At 35.1% G+C, this 25,333-nt stretch overlaps 3 protein-coding genes across 4 annotated transcripts; 1 reads left to right on the forward strand and 2 right to left on the reverse strand.

Moving 5' to 3' along the window:
• Positions 1–475: 475 nt before the first annotated feature.
• LOC101260036 (chromatin-remodeling ATPase INO80) lies at positions 476–16,868 on the reverse strand. The gene is given in 24 exon segments (XM_004236536.5): positions 476–1,184; positions 1,546–1,692; positions 1,796–1,993; positions 2,627–2,783; positions 2,859–2,953; positions 4,088–4,195; positions 4,306–4,563; positions 4,644–5,198; positions 7,757–7,903; positions 8,036–8,266; positions 8,710–8,767; positions 8,851–9,012; positions 10,082–10,207; positions 10,880–11,052; positions 11,160–11,240; positions 11,335–11,443; positions 11,565–11,983; positions 12,896–13,006; positions 13,172–13,372; positions 13,461–13,896; positions 14,063–14,196; positions 14,198–14,451; positions 14,745–14,832; positions 16,521–16,868. Coding segments are annotated over 24 exon segments (4,620 nt in total). The 5' UTR covers positions 16,569–16,868; the 3' UTR covers positions 476–860.
• Positions 16,869–18,134: 1,266 nt separating this feature from the next.
• On the reverse strand, positions 18,135–22,514 carry LOC101259142 (ribosome biogenesis protein BRX1 homolog 1). The gene is made up of 8 exons (XM_004236533.5): positions 22,267–22,514; positions 22,035–22,176; positions 20,633–20,711; positions 20,289–20,413; positions 19,656–19,757; positions 18,904–18,975; positions 18,730–18,828; positions 18,135–18,584 (listed from the first exon to the last, which is right to left on the reverse strand). The coding sequence occupies exons 1-8, from the start codon at positions 22,452–22,454 to the stop codon at positions 18,453–18,455; spliced, it is 939 nt and encodes a 312-aa protein (XP_004236581.1). The 5' UTR covers positions 22,455–22,514; the 3' UTR covers positions 18,135–18,452.
• An 857-nt stretch (positions 22,515–23,371) lies between these two features.
• LOC101259734 (uncharacterized) lies at positions 23,372–25,331 on the forward strand. Of its 2 annotated transcripts, none has more exons than XM_004236535.5 (2): positions 23,372–23,536; positions 24,856–25,331. In XM_004236535.5, exon 2 carries the CDS (start codon positions 24,878–24,880, stop codon positions 25,058–25,060), a length of 183 nt encoding a protein of 60 aa, XP_004236583.1. In that variant the 5' UTR covers positions 23,372–23,536; positions 24,856–24,877; the 3' UTR covers positions 25,061–25,331. The 2 variants fall into 2 exon arrangements, with proteins under 2 accessions (XP_004236583.1, XP_025886417.1); XM_026030632.2 differs by lacking the exon at positions 23,372–23,536 and adding an exon at positions 23,683–23,703.
• Positions 25,332–25,333: the final 2 nt, after the last annotated feature.

The raw sequence follows: 25,333 nt of genomic DNA on the forward strand, positions 1-25,333 counted from the left end.
TGATGTTCATATATATTTAACCATCAATCGTCATAACAATAAAAGTACTTTTTTTTGTAAAATTACTTCTCTATGATAGTCTTACTTAAATATTAATTGAGTAATAATATTTTGTAAAAGATAGATTACGTATAAACATAAAATATTAAAATACTTATGATAATTCTTTTTAGTGTCATGCACATACTAAATTTCAAGTATGAATGTTTAAGAGAAAAATTATACTTAAATGGTCATTTATGTTCATAACCTCGAGAGGAAAGACTAATAGTGACATTTTTTTTAAAACCATTTGTAATGACCTAATGAACGATACTCATAACCTTTACAAAATCTACACTCCTAGTTTAGCGATTAGGAATCGTGAAACAAGAATTCAGGATCATGAAATAGGAGACAACGCGATAAAAAAAAGTCGACTTGGCCAGATGATTAATGTAATCATAGTGACCAATGGTCACATTATGGCCTATGATCATCCAAAAACTTTTCTTTTGATGGCTCTATAAGATTCATCCCCTTGTGATTACATATTGTCAACAAAAATAACCACCAGGAGAAAATTTTGTAAACTAGTATCGACTACATTAATTTCCACTATTTAACCAAAACCAATGCCTACTGTACATCACTATATTTCAAGCATAGCAGCCAAGAAGTCTCGTGCCCCGCAGAGTCCTATGAATAATCTGTACAACTAATATACAGTTCTGCACTTCCTTCTCATACTACTACAGCAGTCTACTGGAAAGTAATCGGCTTCTGCTTCCAAGTCTGCATTCGATACCCCCCAACCCCCAGCCCAAGAGGAGAAAGAACGGTAGCTTGATAAAAGATATCATATCTCACTTGTCCTGTTATTAGCCAGCATACGGATTGTTATGTCTCAATCCCTCTTCCTCAGCCCCTCCTCTCCCACCACCAGAGCTGATATCTGACAAAGGATGGTTATGGTTCCCCTCTCGGTTCATAGGAATGGTGGCAGTAAATGCTGGTTCAAGGCTTTCATTTACGCTCTTAGTTGGCCTCTTCTGTCTTTTTGGCCTTTGTTGTTGCATGCCAATGTTTTGTGGAAACCCATCTATATCATCTTCCAATAGTGAGTTGGGTGATGCAGATTGTAGATTTTTTGGATTCTTTTGAGGCCTTGATCTTGGGGTTTGCTTGTCTGTGGAACCTTTCCTCTGCACACAGAAGATTATGAATCAAGTCAATACACTAACATGCATCAAATTTTAACTATACAATTGCGCCTGTTTGTGGTGCAACAAGAAACAAAGGAATTATAATTTCAAAAAGAGCGTAGAAGTGTACACTCCATATTTGTCATCGCGGCTGACATTTCCTTTTTTTTTTTCAAGGAAAAAAACATGGATTTCTTCTCTACGATGTCGTTTACCATGGCTTATCCAACACAAACTTGGCCACATCATGCAGATGAAGGTAATTTAAAGCAGAAAGAGTAACTAGACAACCCTAAGTCTGTGAAAAGGGTCAAATTCAAAAACAAATATTTGATTCTGAAGAAAGTGGGAAAATGATCACCTTTTTATTACTTAATTTTGCTTTCTCCGGCTCAAGGGCATCATCCCCAACAAATTCACTGTTTGTAAGATCTTCTAATGATGCATCACCATCTGCACCAATACGAATGCCTTTTGTGCCACCTTTCCTCTTTTGTCTCTCTTTAGCCTGCAAATGAACCAACACCATATTGCTCAGTTTGAAACAAGAATAAGCTGACAAAGGAAGGGTGGGAAGAGGAGGAGGAGGAGAGGGGGGGAGTTAATTCCACCTGAAGAGGAATTTCCTTCATTTTCTGCTCCAATTGTGCATCATCAATCAACAAAGAAACAACATCTTCCGGAGCCAAAAGGTCACCCTGGACATGTCCACCTGTCATGACAAGCTGCTGCACGGTGTTTTTCTGACTGGCTCTCTGCAGAATTTTTTCTTCAACCGTCTCTTTGCAGATTAAGCGATAAACAGTAACCTGCAAGTGAAATAATACCTCTTTACACAGGAGGAAAAATGATCACAGGAAGAAAGGCCATTTGCTAATTATTTATCATCATTTTCACCAGAAGAATGTAATACAGTAAACTCAAAAAAAGTTGGAATTAGGAATTTCATGAAACAAGGTAAAAGAAACACTATTGGCATGAAAGTACACACCTTTGCAGACAGATGGGTGGAGTTTTTTCTTATTGCTCATCTTAATGTCTGACCAAAGAAATGTTAGTACATCCACTACCAGATATTGATGTAATAGACGCTAGTGAATTTTGCTTTCACTCCGCATTATGGTTGTATTTCGCAAGTTGGATAATTAATATAAGTTGGGGTTTGGATTTTTAGGTTCCCCCACCTAGAAGATCAAGTGTGGGTGACACTCATAACTCGTTTTGGGTTGTGACATTTTTCTGCATAAACCAACTGATTAGCTAAACTGGCTTTGCTTAGATGCAAGCAAGTTCTCAGTCATCTTTTTTTCTTTATGAGTTCTTAAGCAGTGTTTCTAATTTCTTCCAAAAGCAGCATTGCCAGGAAAAGCTAAAACAACATCATTATGTTTAGAAATAGAATTATGTGGTCAAAAAGGAAAATGTAGAAGTTGAAAACCTACATCCTTAGTTTGACCCAGCCTATGAGCTCTATCCATTGCTTGTAAATCTAAAGTTGGATTCCAGTCACTCTCATAGAAGATGACAGTGTCAGCAGCTGTCAAGTTGATACCAAGCCCCCCTGCTCTTGTACTCAGCAAGAACACAAAGATGTCGTTCCTATGAGCCAATCAACATAAGTCAGTATAAATACAACATAAATGGATTATAAGTCCCTTTGAATTCAGAACATACCGATGCTGGAAATCTTTGACCATGTCTCGTCGATCCATTATAGTGGAAGATCCGTCAAGCCTCAAGTACCTATATTTCCTGTAGTGCATGTAATCCTGCAAAGCAAGTGAAAGCATTAGCAATTTCACAAGTGCAAAGTTCCTTTACCTTTTCAATTTTAAACACATTCCCTAGTAATGGGATTATGTTGCAGTAGAAAACATACTCTGGTCTTTGCAAGCTTGAACTGATTATAAGATAAATGAAGCAAACAGGGAAATCACTATAAGAGAATCTCAACAACAGCTTCACATAGGATCTGTTTTTTTCATGCTTAGATTCAAACACTAATAATAATTTTGCATCTGGTCTCTCCAGTTAGAAGGGAGAATTAGTATTATTTTCAGTATTTTATTATTTTACTGTTTCAGTATTTTTATTATTTTTCTATTACTACTTGTTGTCTCGAATGCCTGTTTTTTCTTACTATCCTGCTATTGCTTATGTCTTCATAAATTTTGTGTTTTTCGCTTTCTTTGAGCCAAGGGTCTTCGAAGACAACCTCTCTACCTTGTCAGGTAAGGTCTACGTACACTCTACCCTGCCCAGACCCCACTTGTGTGACTATACTGGGAATGTTGTTGTTCATACACTATAAAGCATAGTTCTTGTTGTAGTATGCCCACCTTCATATAGTATGCTCAAGAAACCACTCCATGATTCAATGTAACGTAAGTTTGGTTGGACTTCAAAAGAAAATGATACCCAAAATTCATAATTCATGCATGGGCCAGTACAAGTATCAGTTATCAAATAGTTCTTCCTAGATGAGCAACAAACCTCTTCCAAACATAGACATCTGAAGAGAACTGTACCCTAAAGCACAAAAACGTGGGATAAGGTACTACATAACAAACATATAGCAGTGCTTACTTTAGCAAACCATGATTATTTTTTGATCAATTTAATCAGAAACTTCACAAAGAAGTTCTTATATGCAAGCAGCATTTTGCATCTATACCAGCCTGGTTAGTCAACCAAAGCATTACTGCAACCACCACTGCCCAGAGAACTTTGATCAGATACCAGTAAATTTACTTCCCCTCAAAAGAGACTAACTCTTCTCAACTCCCAAGAGCTAAAACCGTACATAAGAGTTTCATACAGGCAATCTGTCCCTGCTGCAAATATCATATCATCGCGAAAATACAAATCTAAACCACCAAGGAGCAGCAGAAAGATTCAAATACCTCTAGAATATCCAACATTTTTGTCATTTGTGCAAAGATAAGAACACGGTGATTCCCTGCTCGCAAACGCTTTAATAATATATCAAGTGTTTGAAGCTTCCCTGAGTCCTGTAATTACATAGGAAAATTAAATTTAGATACTTGTGTGCTTGAAGGCACATTAAATATTAAAGAGAAAAGGAAATAGAAGGAACAGATAAAAGGAAAAGATGACATGCCGTTAGCATCTTTGCAGGGTCAAATGGTTGCATGGGTGGACATGACCCAAAAATTTGATACGTAAGCTGAAGAGCAGGTTGTGTGATGGGTAATTCAGAGTCTATCTCTTGTATTAAATGGTGTGCAGCACCTGGTTTCCTAGGACCATTATATTCCGAAGTGCGCGCAAACCCAACCAACAACCTTTTAATCCATGGATGGTGTAGTTCTTCAAGCATTTCATAAGCAAAATTTCTATCTGAGCAATGAGCATTTATCTGCAAGATACATCTCATAGTTAGTAACCCATTGTGTACACATGGAAAGCACTAAGAACAAACAATATAACATCACTTACAGGAGGTGCTCTTGTTCTAGGAATAAAGGAGTATATTGAGTTCAAGAGATTAACATTAGCTAAAAGCCTATCCTGATGTTCCATGGCCAAAGCCTCAAATGGTGCATCACCAGGCCCTGTTGCAAGTCTTGTTCTTAAAAAGTTTGCTTCTGACTTTGATGGAAGCAATAACATTCGTGTCACTGCTCTTACTTTGTCCCTTCCAAGGTGACTACAACAGAGATCATCATCCCCAGACTCCATCAAGTCCAAAATTTCATCTAAAAATTGTCTGTTGGCTCTCACAATTGAGAATAACAATTTCTCCAATAAAGAACCAGTTGCCGAAAATGCAACCTCCATGGGTGACATATCAACTAAGCGAGTAAAACCGAATGTTCCACTCCGTATATATCCAACATCTGACTCATGAATTTCTTGGAGTATTGACCGGTGAATATTCTCTGGAGAATATATGTTAAAGTACTTCTCAAATAATTCTTTATTTACACCTTGCCCCGTAGTAGAGTGAAGCATGCTCGATCTATTAGCTCCCCGGTAAACCAGCTTTGGCATCTGAAAGGGATATATGATACGAAAGAGTAAGTTAAATAAGCTTAAAATTTCCTGATTATTAAGAAGTCCCACTAAGCCGACATTTCACAGTTGTCACAACTCACATGCATATATTCAGGAACATCTTGCTGGAGTGGCCCTAGTTGATTGAATCGTACAATATATATATTTTTTATTATTATTATTATTATTATATATATATATAGACACACACACACACCAAAGTGATGTGGCACCACTCTATGGCCTTCATTCATATCCTTTTTGGGCATTTTCTTAAAAAAATTGGTTTTGCTACTACTTTGCAAGTATCTTTGTAATACATTAAATATATCAATAATTAATGACATTTACCAGTCCACTACACTTTATTGGTTAAGGAAATTAATATCCGACCTTTCTACTTGCTTTCTCCTGCTTATGCTTTATATTCCTCTCTTGGTCTGATTCGTCTCATTTTTCTAAATCCTAATTATAATTGTGTGTGTGTGTATATATATATATTAAAAACAAGAATGATGCAGCCCTCTCCTAGGTCAAGACTCCTATTTATCTACTCTTATTTTTTTTTGCATTTGTCTCTTATTTTTTTTCTAAAAGAATGTACAGGATAATAAAGATATCCTATTTTCTCATTAGTTGAGTGCTTTAATTTACTCAATACACAACATATTAGAACGGATGTAACGTATGACTTCATAACACAAACTTTTAAAATCAAATAAACTCCATGTTCCGCCCTATAAATGGGAATTACGGAATATTTTAGGTACTATAAAGTAAGTTCCCACCTTATTCATTTCACTGTCATACAAATCAAAAAGTTATTTCAGCAGCCTTTATTTAAAAATGTTTTTAATTTTTTCTATGAAGTTAAATTTTCTGCTACAGAATGTTCTCGAACTGTCATGTGTGATGTTTGACTTAACTTAGAACTGTGGAATGTTGTTATGAATAAATGTTTGGTGAGAATTTGATCATTTTATTAGTTTATCGAAGTATGATGTAATTTTGGAGCAAGATGTTTCATTGGTTTTGTAGTTTATTTAAGATATTTTAATCCGGCATTATTGAATTTATTTATATACAGGCAATAGTTCTATTGATATACTTCAATCCTAGGATATGCTTTCTAGCAGAATGCTAAGCAGTTTTTTAAAACCCTATTCATGAATTTAGGTATGACGAGTACTGCTATATTTTTGCTTTTTTTTTTCTCTGAAACTGAAAGATCAGGTATTTTTGCTTTATATATTTTCTGTGTTTCTAAATTGGTAGGTCGCTTAGCTAACTCTTAGGTCTCTTAATTATATTTTATAGAAATAGTTGTAAAAAGTTACATCATATAGCGACAGTTTGGGGTGGTTTCATAACAGATATGGCCCAGGCTACTTTTGCTCCCACTTCTAAATAGATCATAATTTTATTTTTATTTTTTGAAATTAGACCAGAAGATTATTTTATTTGACAAGTATATGCACTTTATTGGTTTAGGAAGAATACGGCTTACTGAGACATTATGATTTACCAATTCACAATAATAAGGTCTCAATTATAAAATTTGATGTGAGATGAAGTTAGAGTAAACATATTATCTCACTTATAAACTAATATTTACACCACCTCATACTTAACAGACAACATGCTTATATACTTCTGAAGTGTTTGTTCTTGTAGAGTTTGCACATCGGTTGGGAAGGGTATTATTGGTTTTTTCTGTATGATTTTGGGCAATCTTCCCCTCTTGAGCTAGCTTTTGAAGATGAGTTAGACCAGAGATCCGTTTTCTTATCATGGTATTAGAGTCAGACTCAGCTCAATTCATAGAATACCCGATATTCCGCCCCACTTCTTATATTGTCCACGCTCCAGATGTCTAATCCTGATCGTGCGAGTGGGTGTTAATGGGGGACTCGGTTGGGAAGAGTTCTATTGGTCTCTTTGCACAACATTGGGCAATTCTCACCTCTTAAGCTAGTTTCTGGGGTTGAGTTACAAGGTCCATTTCTTATCAGTTCATTTAATAACGTCCCAACATTCAACACTAATTTTGTTAAAAGTAACTTCAGCAGTCCTCTTTATTGAAAGAGACACGACCCAGCATCAATAATCACCTCCGAAGTCATAAGATTTACCTTCAAGATGGCAATTTATAGTTTCCACATTTCGATGTAAAAAATTGGCAATAACGACAACTGAATGGTGTGAAGTGGCCAAATGAGGATTATAATTGCAGAATTATACTTATAACTAACTGAATGGTGTGAAGTGGCCAAATGAAGATTATAATTGTAGAATGATATTATAACTAACAGAATGGTGTGAAGTGGCCAAATGAGAATTATAATTGCAGAATGATATCATAACTCACTGAATGGTGTGAAGTGGCCAAATGAGGATTATAATCGAGGAATGATATTATAACTAACTGTTGTTAACGTTCCAGAAATATCAATAAAATAAACTAGAAGCAGATTATGCACTGAATCAGGCTGTTCTCTGCTCATACATAAACATTAATAACTCCATGAAGAAGCATAATGAGTTCCAAACCGTACCTGGTATGTAACAGGACTTCGACCGCCAGAAAAGAATACATCCTCAAGTTCCCCGAAGGGAGCAGGAAGAAGTGAATATGGAACATCTCCAAAATAAAAGTAAGAACTTCCTTCATTTCTCTCAAAGAGCTCTGGATGGTTGCAAACCTGGCAAATCAACAAAAGAAATAGAAAACTAAGTGAAAAAAAAATCAGAGAGAACCCTAGTATGGCAGGTCCACCATAAAATTATCAGCTAATGCAACACTAAAGAGCAATACAAAAAAAGAGATCAATCACCTTCCTTAGCTGGATAACAATATTCATCAGGTTTAGAATTTTCTTCTCGTTAAGATGCCCACGGCTGCTATCAATTAACTCAGCAAGGGATATCTTATTTTTTATTGCTTGATAAAATGCCTGCTGACGAGAACTCAACTTACAGTGCACTGTGATTTCAGTTTTCCCAGTCAACTCAGAAACCACATCCTTTTTAACCCGCCGCAGCATGAAAGGTTTCAAAATTGCATGCTGTTTAGAAGTTTCAGAAAGAGAAATTCATCAAGATGAAAACACTAGTTAACCAAAAAGGTACAATAATAATATCAAGATTAACAGAGAGAAAAGGATGGAGAACTACTACAGGGTTTGATAATTAACAATCCAAACAAGATTGATATTCATAAATAACAATTAAAAGAATATTTCTACCTAAATAGAAAAGAGGATGTTCTAACACCAGTTACATTGAAGAAGATATGATAACACAATCAAGAGTAGAACACTTAAGGTGCTTACTCAATTATGGAGTGTTCTTGACAAGTAAAAAATATAAAAGATGACAATATGCCCATACTACATGCCTACTTTTGTTAAGTCAAAATGACTGGAAATATTCCTTAGAAAATTAAATCACTGTAGGCCATAAGTCAGTTGTATCTGAAGATATTGGATACAAAACAAAGCTCCCTTACCAGACGGCTGAGCTGGTGCTCGTTTAGTGACCCACCATGCTCCGCGTGGTTTTCGATTCTGATCATAGAGCACAAAGAACCATCACAAAATGCAAAACTGATATATTAAAGCAAGAACACCTTATACTGAAACATACGTACCCTTTTGAAAACCATTCATTAAATTGTTCATGGCTATCAAATAAGGTAGGCATAATAAAGTGGAGGAGCGCCCACAGCTCAGCCATGTTATTTTGAACTGGAGTACCAGTCAGAAGCAAACGGTTTCGACAATTGAAACTCAGCAATGTCTTCCATCTTATACTGTCAATCAGAGTAAAACAGAAACAGTGAGAGAGAGAAGTTATGATAAACAACTTGTTTGCTTATTCATTTTATTCTGCAGGTACAACATGATACATGATGTACAGATTTAAAAAAATAAACGTGTCTGTTTTAAATTGTGACAGTTGAAAAATGTAAGTTGATGTTCTTGTCACCATTTGCATCCCCTGTTAGATCATCTATACCCGAAGATGGAAAAATAAATATAGTTTGTATATCAACAGGCATGGAAAGCAATAGAAACTCATGTATAATTCCAAAATCAGTTAAAGGGAGAAAAAGATTTCTTAAAGTAGAAAAGGAAAAGACAACACAGAAAGAACCTAACGTGAAATTATTACTCATAGTCTGGAGCAGTAGCTGACAGTATGTGCATATCTGCTGTTAATATTTTTTGCACGGCAATGATTACACATCATGATTCAACTCAGATCTTACTAAAAGTTGATCAACTTATAACCTGTCCAGGATATGCTCATCATATAATATGGACACGGAATTAAATGAACAAAGAATCAAATCATTAAACTACAAATCGTAATAAATGATTTTCCTCATCACGAACATCTAAACTCCATATGCTACAAAAAAGAACTGTTATTATGCAAGTTTTTACATTAAGTTTTGAGTACAAGTAGATTTCAGATGATTGAATATGAAGGTAGAGTCCAGCCATGTTTAATCTTTATAAGGAAATCAACTATATGATTGTTGTTCCCAGCTATGTTGCTCAGACTCTTAGAAAATACCACTGGGTGTAGTTGGATCTTCCAAAAGCTGTGCGATTTTTTTTGGAGGATCCAACACGGATACATCAACTCTTTTTGAGAGTCCAACCAATATATTCCCAGTAGCTAGTGTGTGTTACCACTTGTTTTATATGAAAGAAGTTAACAAGTTTGATGACAATTAGAAAGGAGGGATCCTGGTACTCAATTAGGAATTTTTTTAGCAGCTTTGGCTTCCACCACATTCCCAGTAAATGATAACACTTATTAACGGGGTTAAATTAAACAGTAGGACAGTTTTCAAGGCTAGATGATCAGACCTGTTTGCGCTTTTGATTGCCTGGGCTTCATCCAGCACCATGTATTGCCATTTAACACGTCTAAAGTATTTCTCGTCAGACACTAGTAGCTGATAACTGGTAATGAGAATGTGGAATCCAGCATCCCTGAAATCAAAGTTTGGTTCCATCACTTAGACAGGATGAGTTGACAATATTCAACTCATGGATTTTATCTATTTAATAAATGCATGGATGATTAACCAAGAGAGGAACAAAATGCTAACAACCTTCCCACTGCCAAGAAATGCTCTTCATAATTCAGATATAATTGTTAACTTAATCACCAACTGCATTGGGTAGTTTAATACCTAGATAAGCTTGGTTTCACTAAAGCTTGATTGGATTTTCACATCACGATCTCAAGCCTTCCAGTGTGAGCAGTTACTCATTATTTGGACTAACAACTTCATGAAGTAGAAAAATTGTTCACTTGAAGAATTAGCTTTTTGACATTTAAGCGATCTCGCTCCATCCTTCCCTCTATTTCTTTACTATACTTGTACATACTGTTATATTCCTACGAACCCCAATCCAAACACCATCATCTAACCTATGATTAGTTTCACTACATCAAGCAGATCAGTTTAAGAAGCATTCGCCTCATGAATATTATTCATCAAACTAACAAGTGCCTTACCAAGCAAGAATATTAATGTACAGGAAAAGAAAAGAAAATCTAACGACTAATCAAGGGGGATATCAAAGAACCAGTAAGTGTAGGCAAGTTCATTACTCCTGTAATATATATAAGACAACCAAAGCCAATGAAAAAATTACCGACGATAAAGACGTTTTGGGTTAATGTTCTTTCGAAGCACCACTCGTTCTTGTAAACCTCCCCAATATGGAAGAGTTTTTAGATCAGGGCAGAAACGACCAATTTCATCGGCCCAGTTATTCAAGACTGATGCGGGAGCAACAACTAAAAAGGGACCCCATATATTCTTTTCCTGCAGAGATCAATGAAGTCAAGTTGCTAGATACTCTACCAAACAGTTCTTGATTTGATAATTTACTACAAGAAAGTGGTAAATAAAACATGAACTAGATCGCTTACTTCTGCCAAATGAGCCAAGAAAGCCATGGCCTGGATTGTTTTCCCAAGACCCATCTCATCAGCAAGAATGCCATTTAAACCCTGACGGATAAAGTTGAACGTTGTAAGTCAGCCAAGAATAAATTCCAGAGAGGTTGAGCAAAAAGAGACAAACTTTCCGTAAATAACAACTTACCTGCTCGTAACAATTTACAAGCCACTGGAGCCCTTTCAACTGATAATCTTTAAGAGTACCCTTGAATAATTCTGGTGCTTGTACAGTAGAAGCCACAGGCATGGTTGACCTAAAGGTGCACCAAAACAGCAAGTGAGTACAACCCAGAGAGAGGAGCAACGAAATTTGTGACACCAAAATTTCTCAGTAAAAGAACAAAGATGATATATCGAAGGAACTCAAGAACTCACGGATGCAATAAGTCTATGTCAGCAGCTGCAACATCTTGCTGGGAGGGTTCAATTTCAGCAGCTTGACGCAGCTTTAGACATTCACTATCAAATGCACTTGTCATCATTTTCTGCTTTGAAACTGCATCCTGTGCAGCTTTCAGAGCCTCTTTTCTCAGTTCGGCCTCTTCAGGATCCTCTTCCTCTCCAGGTCTAACTTCAGTAGAAGCTAACAATATTTCTGGGTCATTTATCATTTCATCACCTAAAGTCACAGCCTCAGAGGGTAAAGTTGATTTATTTTGCATGAAATGGCTGTAAAGTTCAGTTTGTGATAGCAGAAAGTTGAGCCTTTGTTGTTGTCTCTTTGCTTCACGAAGCTCTTGTTCACGCTTCAAAGCTTCTGCTGCTTCTTTTTCCTCCCTTTTCCTTACTTCTGCCTGCAACATTATAAATTACATTTTAGGAAGTCCTCAAGTCAAACAGTGAACAGCAGAAACTCATGAAGAACTATGTTCATTTAGCATATTCAATCCTCTAGAGGGAAGACGACGACAGACATGCATCTTTACAAGTCGTTTTCTTTAGGCATAATACATAAACGTGTCCTTTAAATTAGCTCAGCTGGCATCTATGCCCTCCAACTTAGGGTGTGCAAAAGTAGGCACTTAAAGTTGAACAGCCACACTTCCTATGTGACATATAAAATCAGTTGCTCTATCTCACGCGAATTCCCACATTGGACGCATGTGTCTACTTGTTCACCTTTATACAAGTTTAAGTGCCTACTTGCGCGGACCCAAAGTAGCATTGAACAGAAAGCAGCCTACTACACTTATCTTCCTCACATTTCCGAGAAATCTATATACTAGAAAATTATATTTACAAGTCCTGAATCCTGATAAACATAATACTCTCTTATTTCATAAGTGTATCAATACTCCCTTGCAAGTTTTAGTAGTTAAACCAACATATAACCCAAAATATTGTGTGCAAAGGAACTCTTATAACAACAATATCATATAAATAGGGACAGAATTACAGAGACAAATTAGGTAAATATATTATATCACCTTCCATTTCTTCTCTGGGATAGTAGAGGTTAAGATGTTCATATAATGCAATAATAATCTCAAAATCATAAAAACGGAGAGCTGTATTTTGGTTATTCAAGGATGCAGTTAACCATGTTTGATTTTTTTTATTAAAAAAGGATGCAGATAACCATGGCTGACTCTTCCTTTGTCCCTCCTCTTTGGCTGCTCAGGTCGCTCTTGAATAGCAACTTTTCATACATACCGTAATAGCAAAAAGTTCAAATGAAATAATATAAAGAAGTAGAATGTAAGTACCATCTCCTTGTCAACTCTCTTCCAAAACACGAGCATGTCCCTAGCAAGTTTCCTTGTACGAATTGCTGCACCTCTCATCACCTTAAGTGATCTGCTAACTTTCATTTTCACCTGCAGAAAAGGAATCAATCCACAACTCAAGTAAGAATGTCCAAATGACAACTAGCGGTGGAAAATTGCAGAGCCACATGAAGAATCACACACAAATTTGTTCGTACAAGATCCAGTATTGGATAGAAAAATATCAACATATATAAAACCCTTTGCAGCACCTACCTCTCTCTGACACATTTCTGCAATCCGCTTGGCATCAGTCAATTGCCTCCTGTGGAAATTGATAAATATCTTATGATGTTTTGGGATTTCTTTCCTTGCAAGGTTTATCCAACATTTTCCAATCCTTTCCATTTCTTCCTTCTCAATCGCAAAAGGATCTTTCTCCAACTTTGGCTTTTTGGGTAGACTACGTTCAATAATCTGCAGCTCCACATGACCATTCAGACAAAAGCAACAGGATTAGGTGCCCATATAATTATGAGATAAAACACAAAAGAGAATTACTGACCTCATAGGTGTCTCCTTTCTCTAACACTTTCACATAATAAACCTGTAAGACACCACCGTCTGACAATATGCAACGCCGTATACCACCTGCAGCCCCCTCAGGCATGGAAGAAGCCTCTAATGCAGCTTCGCTGACTAGCAGACTGAATCTCTGACCAGCATTATTAGTCGGCTGAGCTCGCAGTCGTGCCTGAAGAGATTCAAATTGTGGCTTGGGATCACCCATTCCTGCCTGACGTTTGGTCCCAAGTTTCTTATCAGAAGCCATCATTGCAGCCAAAGTCTCCAAATCAAGTGTACCCTTGAGGTAAATTTCATTAACTTGAATATCTGACATGGTTGGCAAGTTCAATGATAATGCCAGCTTTTCATAAGGTGGAGGGATCTTGTATGTGATGTCCTCCCCAAGATCCAAGAAAGCAGGTTCATAAATAGATCTGTAAAATTTCCAAATGTTAGGGGACACACTTTACCTTCGTTCTTCATTTTTTTTTTTTTTTTTTTTTGGGGGGGGGGGGGGGGGGGCTGTTAACAATCCAAAACAACTTCAGTAAACATCTCAACATTCATTTGAAACGATTTAGGGAAAGCAGAGAGACAAACCTATCACCACCATATGGTCCTAGAAAATCTGACTGAATATGGTTTCCTAAGCTCTGAGTGCTATTGTTAAAAAATTCTGATGTAGAGGCAAGTCTGACCGCTCCTCCTCTATGATCATTTGCTGACTTCTGGTCTCTTGGAACCTCCACCACCTCTCATCACAGGTACTCCATTACGAATAGCTGCAGGGCTTGCTGAGGAATTACCAAGCCTCCTCTTATACTTTTGAACGTGTTCTCCCAGCATTGTTCTATACTTTTCCTCTGAAATATAGGTAGTATGAGCTCTGTCCCTGTCCCCATCCTCGTCACTACTATATGAAGTTCGCCTCTTTTTCTTCAACTCCCTACCAGACATTGTACCATTAATCTGGTTTCCGGCCGTTCCACCTACCAACCAACATAAGATGCGGTTGATTATTACAACTGCATTAGCTTAACTTTTCATTGCTTCAAGAAAGTCAAAATTGCAATGTAATAAGAGAAAGAGTGTGCATTTGCCAAGTAAAGAATTTATCATTCTTTTGAAATATATTAGTAGTAATAAATACTTTTTACTCAGAAGAATGTGTTCAGTCAAGAATTTAGTCCTATTCGCCTAGTCAGTCATACTGATCACTCAAATAACAAAAAATTAAATAAAAAAAGGGAGCAAAAGCAATGTCAAGAAAGAATTTGCCTACCTGGGCTACCTCTGCTCTCGTCCTGACTGCTATTCCCATGATAATCAAAATCATCATCAAGTTGGGGCAGCTGGAAGTTAATCAAAGACTATCCAAGAAAAAATTAACTGAGAAAATCAGAAGGGATCAAGAAAAGTTCCACACTTGAGTAATTAAAATTCACAAGTTCCACAACACCCAATTGAAATTTCAAGAAAATCCAGCTCAAATAAATAAAATATCTCTAGAAACAAGCAAAATAAATGAACTTTCTCGAAGACTACACCCAAAACAATGTCCTAACAGAAACACTTATTTGCCAGGATTTTGATAAACAAGACACCATTTTGAGAACCAAACTGAAATTCCAAGAATAACCCAGTTCAAAATATATCAAAAATCACTACAAACATGCAAAAAAAATTAACTTTATCAAACCCATCATCAAATCCCTAACCCACAACTATAAAGATTTTAATATCACAAGACGCCCTTTGAGAGTTGAGCACAATCCACAATAAACCAAAAAAATAACACTAAACATGCATAAAGTTAAACAATTCTCAATGAATTAACCCTTAACCCATCAAACCCCTAACCGACAAAATTATCCCAACACTAACTAAAAAGATGTTAATATCACCAGATACCCTTTTGAGAGTTGAGCACAATTCACAATAAATCAAAAAACACTCCAAACATTCAAAAATAAACAACTTTCTCAAACCCATCGAATCCCTAACCCACAAAATTATACCAACACTACCACTAGTTATATAGATTTTAATATCACCAGAAACCCTTTTGAGAGTTGAGCACAATTCATAATAAACATGCAAATTAAAAACTTTCTTGATGAATTAACCCATCAAATCCCTAACCGTCAAATTATCCTTAACACTAACACTAACCACCAAGATTTTAGTATCACAAGACACCCTTTGAGAGTTAAGACCAACCCACAATACATCAGAAAGATCAGTCTAAACATGCCAAGAAAATGTTAAAACTTTCCCGAAGAATTAACCCATCAAATCCCTAACCCACAAAATTGTCCTTAACACTAACACTAACCACCAAGATTTTAGTATCACCAGACACCCTTTTTGAGAGTTGAGCACAATTCACAAAAAATCAAAAATCACTCTAAAGGTTCTTAAGGTGCAAAAGTTAAAAACTTTCCCAATGAATTAACCCATCAAATCCCTAACCCAAAATAACTATCCTAAACTCTTGCACTAACTATAAAGATTTTAATATAACAAAACACCCTTTTGAGAGCTAAGCACAATCCACAATGAATCAAAATATCAGTCCAAACATGCAAAAAAACATAAAATTTCTCCATGAATTAACCCATCAAATCCCTAACCCACAAAATTAACCTCAACACTAACCTAAAAAAAAACAAGATATTAGTATCACCAGACACCCTTTTGAGAGTTGAGCCACAACCCACAATAGATCAAAAATCACTCCGTACATGCAAAAAAAAATTTTAAAAAAAATACTCGAAGAATTAACCCATCAAATCCCTAACCAACAAAATTATCCTCAACACTAACACTAACCACCAAGATTTTAGTATCACCAGACACCCTTTTGAGAGCTGAGCACAACCCACAATAAATTTTAAAAAATCACTCCAGACATGCAAAAAAAAAAAAGAACTTCTTCGAAGAATTAACCCATCAAATCCCTATCCCACAAAATTATCCTACACACTACCAGTAACCACCAAGATTTCCATATAACAACACACCCTTTTGGCAAAATAGCAAAACCCACAAACAATACCTCGAGATTGAAGAGATTGGAGTACGAATACTGCTTCTTAGGGTCCATAGATTACGTTGTTGGAGCTGTGAAAACAACAATGGAAACAAGCATTTGGTGGGGCGGATGAAAAAAACAGCAAAAAACAAATTAGAAAGAGAGGAAATTTGTAGTAAATAGTAAAGAAGAAAAAGGAGAAAAGTAACCCTAAAAGAGGAGAAGAAGAGGAAGAAGAGGGATAAGGAGTGTAACGAGAAAGAAGAGGGAAGAGGAGGTGAAGACATTGGCATATGCTAATGTAAGCCGGGAGGGTTAACTTTCGTTAACGTGCGCTATAGTGACCACTTTTTATTTTTCTCAAAATCAAAAGCTTTGATTTGCTTTCTTTCTGTGTTTTGTTGTGTGTGATGGAGGCAATGGTTTGGTCTTGTGTGTGCTATTGTATTATTAATCTTTTATTTAGGTAAGCTCTTTTGAAAATAATTTTTCAAGTCTATATGCTATATAATTTTTTAATTTATGTGTAAAATCACGTTAGATATGTTCTTATATTATAGTCAAAAATCTTTCAAAAATAATCTGTGTAGAATTACGTTTAATACGTTCTTATATCATGGTCAAATATTTTTCAAAAATAATCTCTCTACTTTCCAGATGTAAGGTCTAGATACACTCTATACTTTCAGAATCTACTTGTAGGATTATGTTGGATATGTTCTTATATTATAGTCAAACATTCTTATATCATAGTTAAATATTTTCCAAAAATAATTGAAAGTATATGTTCTTATAAGTCAAACATTCTTTTATCATAGTCAAACATTTTTTCGAAAATAATTTCTCTACTTCCAAGATGTAAGGGCTAGATACACTCTATGTTTTTTAAAATCTACATGTAGGATTAGTCAAACGTCTTTATAGCAGTGTATTTTATTCTCATATGTTTCTGTATTCAGGTTTTGAACCTAAAACCTCTGATAAGATGAAGCACTAATGCACTATAACCCACCTAGGTCATTGAGTAAGATTATGTATGTGTTGCCAATGAGTTATGAATTTATTAGTCCTATATGTATATACATCACTTATACAATATTCACTATCATTAACTAAGTTGATAATTTATTACTAATACTTCTCCATTTCAAACTATATATTATTATTATTACTTAAGTAGCAAACAATTACTAATAGTCCTCCATTTCAATTTATCAAACCTTGCTTTACTTTTTAGTTTGTTAAAAAAGTTTTTTTTATTTTCAGTAATTCTTTGGTTTTAACTTTTCACTAAAACATATATATTTTAATACATTTTAATACATTTGTGATCTGACAGATATATAAATTATGACTACAAGATTCAAAAGCATTTTTTACTTCTAAGGAATAACTTGTTAGCTATGAAAATTGGAAACTTATAGTTTGTTGCAACCCATGGCTCATAGGTTTTGCTACATTTAAGGCAATTTTGAGACAATAAATCCAATCATACAAATACAAGATTCCAAATGATTGTTATGGATCTAATACGAATCACATGCACAATTCAAAACTCGATGAATAATGAGTCAGCCCCTATATCCTTGAACACAGAAGTATCAAGCTTTTGTCTGCAGCAGGATTCGGTTCGAAAAATTCAGGGCCCAAAAGACATAACCAATCCAATAATACTACATGATGTATTCTGTGGATTAACACAACCTTAAAATACAATCTTGGGAAGAAGTACAATGCAGTAAAATTGACAATGGCAAGGCATGTAGCTACTCATTGCAGCAACCATAAAAGAAGGGGGCATTCTTACACTGCCCTATTATGATTTTGCATAGAATGTGTTCTAATTGGGGAGAAAACCAGGACATAGTTTACTACAAAATGTTCGAAAAGGATCATAATTCTAGCAATACAAAATTGTCCTGGACCTGGAGTCCATTCATGTTTTCCAACGACTTGTCACTCCTTCCACATATCGGCAAATTCATCCACCTCCATAGGATTAGACAATTGATGTATCTTTCTCCTGGCCTTTGCTTTGACTTTCTTTGCATATTTGCCAGCCTTCTGTTTTTTCTCTAGTGATCGGATCTGGAGTGGTGATGTTAATAGATAAATATTAGTAACTGTACTTAAGAAGTCAGTTCTTCCGCAATATATACAAATCTTTGCTCATAGGGGAAGCAGCAACCGGCATGAAGAAAAATGAATCTCTGCTCATAGGGATGAATCTTACCTGATTGGGTGCAACATAAAATGGGTTCTCATAAAGAGTAGGGCCACCAAAGCTACCACCAAAGATCTTAATTGGGTTCAAGCAAAACCTTGGACCAACCTGCATACATAATTACACAACTTCAATATCAAACATGATGGTTACTCTAGGACTATTCATAGTTTGATTTCAAACCTCAACAAGTGTCATCTTTTCCAGGTCCCCACGGTCTATTTTCTGTGTTGCTCCATTATGAGGACAAGATATCTGCTCCAGAGAGTCAACAAAGTGATTTGAAAAAAGGTTACAACACTTGGTAAAGAGAACCTTAAGAAATGACAGAAGCCTTTGTTAATACAAAGGAAAAAAGAAATAACAGAAGGCTTTGAGGTGAATGATACACATATTAGACATCCTTTTCCCCTTGCAGATAAAAAATATCAAATCCTATAAGTCAGCAGATTCTTGGCATGCAATTTGTACCCATACCAAATGGACCACTAGGATTTGATTTTGAGGTTGAGGGTAGAAATATGGACTCCCTCTTCCACAAAAACAAGTGTAGTGGTAGGGTGGATTAAATGGTAGAAAACTTACACACCCTGGCTTCCTGGACTAGTAATATCAGATGATCTCACGTATCACTTATCCCACATTTATGACTAAAAGACTATATATTCTCTCTGTTCCTTTCTATATTCGTTTTCTGGCTGTACCAATTCTCAACCTCTTATATTGGCTGAGTAATTATATTATCCTTTTGAACTGAAGGATGAGGGTTGAACCTATAGCCAACCCCAAGAAATTTCCTACCAGAGGACAAAAGGGAAATACTTGAAGCACACTTTGTTATGGGCAAGAGATGGACCATATAAATAACTCATTTCTTCAAGTCAGAGCAACGCTCTCAATGCAGGAAATTTACTATGGTATGAGTAGTAACGAACCTGGTAATTACGGAACCACACGTGGTCATCAAGAATTGAAAACACAATTACATGATCATAGAAAGGTTTAGATTTCCGGTGATCCTTTGGGGTTCCAAAAATCTGATGAAACAAAATAAAATAATGTGTTAGAATGTCATCAGAGATGGTTAAATAATCATGCCATGAGAAAGCTAAATATTTACAAAGGAATTAAAAAATGGAAAATGAATGCAACTCAAACAAATAAACTACTGCATTTGAACCTTCAACCTCTAAAAGAAATCAGATTGAACAATTTATTTTTTTACGAAAATGCTCTAACCATCACTTAATTTGAATAGCAAGAACGCATTGAAGAGTCACTGCAAGCAACGAGCTTCAATGAAGAAATAGCAGCAGAAACCGAAGAAAGTGCTTGTTATATGATTGCAGCCCAACTTTTTCACTAAAAATGGCATCTTAAGTAACCAAAAAACTATATTAAAGTAAAAGTAGGTTTTCAGCTTCAGCCTCCTTGGACGACGGAATAACTTAAAAGTTAAGCTAAACATAATAGGTAATAAACTGAAAATGTACTATAAAAACCAACTGTCTACATTTAGTTACAAGGAATTATCACAAGGATTAATGCTCTGAACAGAGTCAAACTACCTGTATGAACATTTCTTTCAAAAGCTTCCAGTGAGGCTGTTTATCGAAATTGCTTGAGAAAGTCAAAATAGGGCGTGAACCCTTCAAATGATTTCCAGTCAGTTTTAATTCTTCCATTGTGTGCACTTCAAAAACAAAAGGAAAAGCAGAATAAGTTGGACCTTTCCTCATTCAAGAAAATATCACAAGTGAGATGAAAATTTTCACAAACAATTTCAAGTGCATTCCAATTATACATGAACATCAGAACGTGATTGATAAAAAACATCTAGTTGATTACCTGCAATGACTAAAAATACATGAACATCAGAACATGATTGATAAAAAAACATCTAATTGATTACCTGCATTGACTAAAAACTTCACGGATGGACCATTGGGGCATTTCGCCATCCAAAGATAGAGGTCTTTTCCCTTCCGGCACTGAAATTAAGAAAATGGAACATATATAAAAGCAAATGGAACATATATAAAAGCAAACTTAGGATAATGATAAAAAAACAGAAGCAATGAAACCATAGCTTCTAAAGGATAAAAAAACGAAACGTCTTTCAGCAGAATTTCTATTGAAATGGTCAAAACAGATAGAGGCAATTCCATAATCACATGTTAAGTATATTTTTCTAAAACAATAAGTCCTAAAGCCTCTATTAGCCAAAATGATATGCGTATGGTATTCTCTGCAACAACTCGAACAGCCTCTGCTATATGCCATGAGGTTATTTCAAGAGGCTATCCGTCTCCCACCTGAAAAAATGAACTTCCCTAATATTTCATTCTTCCCCAGGTTATAATCCAAAAGTAAGTCCTTCAAAAACCCAAACATTTGACCATTAAGACAAGCAATTTTATGGCTGTTTTGGTGCATTTTGGGATGATTGCACCAGGGTGGGGAAGGAAAACGGTGATGGGAATATTTGGTTGCATATGGAAGAGGTATAATCTTGTATAATGAATTTCCACACTGGCAACGAGCTTAAGAAGTATGTTCATCTTTTAAATGCTTCAGCACACTATTTTATGGTTTTAATCTTTTGATTAGGTGCATCTAGAACTGGAGACATCCACAGGATACAATGCAAATGATACTCCAACTGACACTAGGTTGTAGGCTTGACCAAGAACAACCTACAGTTATTTTTTATATTCAGGAGTAACCTAAACTTCACATTATATATGCATCTTCGGCGCACAGGTAGTTTAACAAAATGCTTTGTTTGCTTTATTTTAAACAAAAAGGCTAAAAGAGAACAGAACTTACCAATCAAATAAACAAAGAGGGGAAGAGCAGAAATTGAACTTTGAAACTTCATATGAAGTCACAGTCAAAATGCAAAAAGGTAGCAGTGAGTGCTTCAATCAGGCTGATTTTTCTCAGTACATAAAAAATATTCAGAGCACATGAGTAGGAATATTGGGCAAATTAAACCAAACCAAAAGAACAGAATTAGATAGTTGTCCGATGCATGAGGAGTTTATACAGTCCTAAATCCTAAAAATCTGAAAAACAGTGCGAAAAGTAGCTGTCCCGATAATCACTTTAAGCTCAATTGAAAGGCATCTGAAAGAACTAAGCTCAATTGAAAGGCATCCCAAGGATGCACAGACAAGTTAAATACATGTAGCCACTATTAGACCTTGCTTCAGTGTAGTAGCCCGTAAATCACACAAGAGAGGTATGCTATGTAACAAGCTGCTCAAGTAACACCAAATCTTATAGCAAGAAAACTGAAACAGCAAGGATACCTCAAAGAACAAACAAGAGGAACAGCTCTTCAACTCAACTAGCTCATTCAACGTTGCACCTTTAGAATCTTTAGACTCCACCTTGTTATCCTTCTTACAGTGAGGCAAAAGGGACACCAAATTCAACATTAAATGCCGATACCTAAAATCCACAGAAACCCAACAACAAAAAATCAATCTTTTTGATTATTTACAGCAACCCTTTTGACTAAAAAGCTTAAAAAACACAAACCTGTAATTAATACGACGAGAACAAGTCACCAAAACTTTCTCTTTATTTCTAAAAGTAACTACTGAAGTCTCTTTGTTTTCTTCAGTAGAACCATCTTTAAAACCTAAAAGAGTTCTCTTAGGCCTTTCTATTGCAGTTTCTTCTATGGCCGCAGCCTCTGTTTCTGTGTGCTTCCGCTTCTTTCCCATGGAAAATCTTCAAGAATTTGCTTTACAAAGAATAGCGGCAGGGGTTTAAGCCAAATTGGGACTCTATTTTGTATTTGTAAGGATTTCAATTTGGGCTTTCTTTTGGGGCTTGCTAAGCTATTGGGCTGCTACATTGTTATACAAGGTTTAAATGCGTATCGAATGAGAAATTAGTATTACAAACTTTTTTATTTAAAAACAATAACTTTTATAATAAATATTTTTTTGTAAATTATGTACATATTATTATTTACACTAAATCAAATACTAATATTTAAAATTTACGTAACAAATTTTATGAACACAATAATTAAGGCTTGAAAATTTAAAAAATAAAATGAAATTAGATTCACTCTAAAAGATTCACATATTCCATACAAATCAGGGCAAAAGGAGAAAAATATATATCTAAAATTAAGTAAAATATACTATAAATAATTAATAACTTACATATTTTTAAAATAAATAAAAAAGTTTAGCTTACTCTCGAAATTAGACAACATATATCACATAAAGATTGAATAAAATATATAATAAATCAAAATAATTAACAATTTAAAAAATTATAATATCTAAACTCTCAAAATTTTATCTTTGCTAACAAAATTTCATATGAAAATTACATAAGAAGTAAAAACTTAAAATATTAGAATTTTTTTTCAGACTCAAAAGTCATCTGTTCACATAAATTAAAATATAATAGTAAGTGAGTATTCCCTCAGTTTCACAAAGAATGACCTGATTTAACTTGACACGGAATTTGAGAATATAAAGAAGAATTTTGTATATTGTGGTTCTAAATTAATGTTAGGTTAAATATACAAAATTTTCCTTTCATCTTGTGGCCTTAAACATATCAGATGAAAAACTGATTTTAAAATATTATAGAAAAAAGGTCATTCATTTTTAAACAGATTAAAAAGAAAAAGAGATCTTAAAGTAAAATATATTAGGCCGGGGCTAGAACTTGAGACAGGGGTATTTTGGTCCTTTAAAGCTCAGGGTTCATTCTTCTATACCTTCTCAGTTCTCACTCCATTAACATTTTTCATCAGATTTGTTTGGTTTTTATCTCTTCCCAGGTATGTATGTATGTATTTATTGTATATGTATTATATATATGTTCGAATATGGAACTGAATTTGGTGATTTGTAATTTTGAGGCCTAAACGGCTACAGGGGTTGAGCTGCCCTGGTACAGAAGTGTGTCTGTTTAGCTGATACAATACAATGATAAACTTTTTTAATGGTAAAAAGAATGGAAATGTGAATTTGGGTTTTCATAGTTTTGTGTCTGCTTCTTGATATATGTAGGAAAAATTGGTTCTTGATTATTCAAATGGTAACCAGATTTGTTTAGATGATATGTTGTGTATGTAACCTGTTTGATGAAATGTCTATGAAATTATTTGAGTGTATTTTTAAAAGTTCTCCAATCAGTCAATACATTAATTATATGTGAGTTGTCAATTTTCTTGATATATGTAGGAAAAATCGATTCTTTATTGTTCAAATAGTTTGGATTTCAATGGTACCTAGAAGTGTGTTTGTTTAGATTGTGTATCTAACCTGTTTGATGAAAGAATTTGGGTTTATTTCATTGTTAATTCTTACAATCAGATAGTGAAGTAACTATAGGTACTTTATCATGTTAGTCAGACTTCCATTTTTTCTACTTGTTGTTTATTGTTTAGAAGTGGCTAAGAAGTATGAACACACTGCAAGAACAAGTTATTACCTGAGTTTTACATCAAATTTGGGCTAAGATGTGTATGCATGGCCCTGTATGTTACCATTTCAAAGGAGGAAAACTCATTTTGGACTAGAAAACAGTTTTGTTATAATGTTGGTGTTGTTTTGTTATTTTGTGTGTGTTCTTGTATATGGTCATAGGATAGAAGTTCTCAAACATGTTTGGATATATGGTCCGGTCCGCATGTTTTGGAATGTAGAACGATGATTGACTAAGCAGTAAAATTTCTCTGGCCATCACCTCGTTAAGTAGCTTTAAATTTGTATTTGCATGATATTGATGCCATGCAAGCTAAACTTAGTATTTAAGTGGTGAAGGGTAGCAGGGTGTGCCTGTTATGCCGAGCTCCAATAGGTCATAAGGGTTGACATTAGACAGATTTTGTGATCATAAAAAATTGTCATGAGATGACATGCTCAGTGAGGATTCACGTACTCGACCTCCACTTGTTTGGGACCGAGGCATAGTTGTTAGTTTCTATTGATGTTGTATCAACACTCGGGTAGCTAAACCATTGAGAACCACCATCTCCAAACTGAAGATTCTTTAGAAGTTTAAACTTATCTATGATTATAATTGTTAATGTTTCAGCCATTAAGCTCTATATATGTATATATCTGGAAAACTAAAACTTCATTCTCTTTTCAGTTGTCTCTTACCAAATAAGCTAATGGGTGACAAGAAGAAGGCTGGTGCTCTATTCGTGAGGCTTGTTTCAACTGCTGGAACTGGATTTTTCTATGTGAAGAAGAAGACCAAAACTCTTATAACGAATCAGACGAAGCTTGAATTTAGAAAGTTTGATCCTCGAGTGAATTGTCATGTTCTCTTCAAGGAAGAAAAGATGAAGTGATGCAAACGCCAAACTTTTTGCCAAATCCTCTTTTTAACGGTTCTTTCATTTTTGCAGCAGCCACTCAGTTGTGAAATTAGACAACAGGACCTTTTGCTCACTTGTGCTACCACAATTAAGTAAGTTTGTTTAGTTCTATTTATGCAATTCTCTGAGTTCGTTCGTGATCATGTTGAATGAATATAGTTATAGAAGAGTGACTTTGGACGAACAATTCCATCAATTTACATGTATGATTCTTAAGGTCGATTTGATTTGATATTTTCTTGAACT

This window comes from Solanum lycopersicum, chromosome 4, assembly GCF_036512215.1.
Source record: "Solanum lycopersicum chromosome 4, SLM_r2.1".
Classification (NCBI taxonomy): domain Eukaryota; kingdom Viridiplantae; phylum Streptophyta; class Magnoliopsida; order Solanales; family Solanaceae; genus Solanum; species Solanum lycopersicum.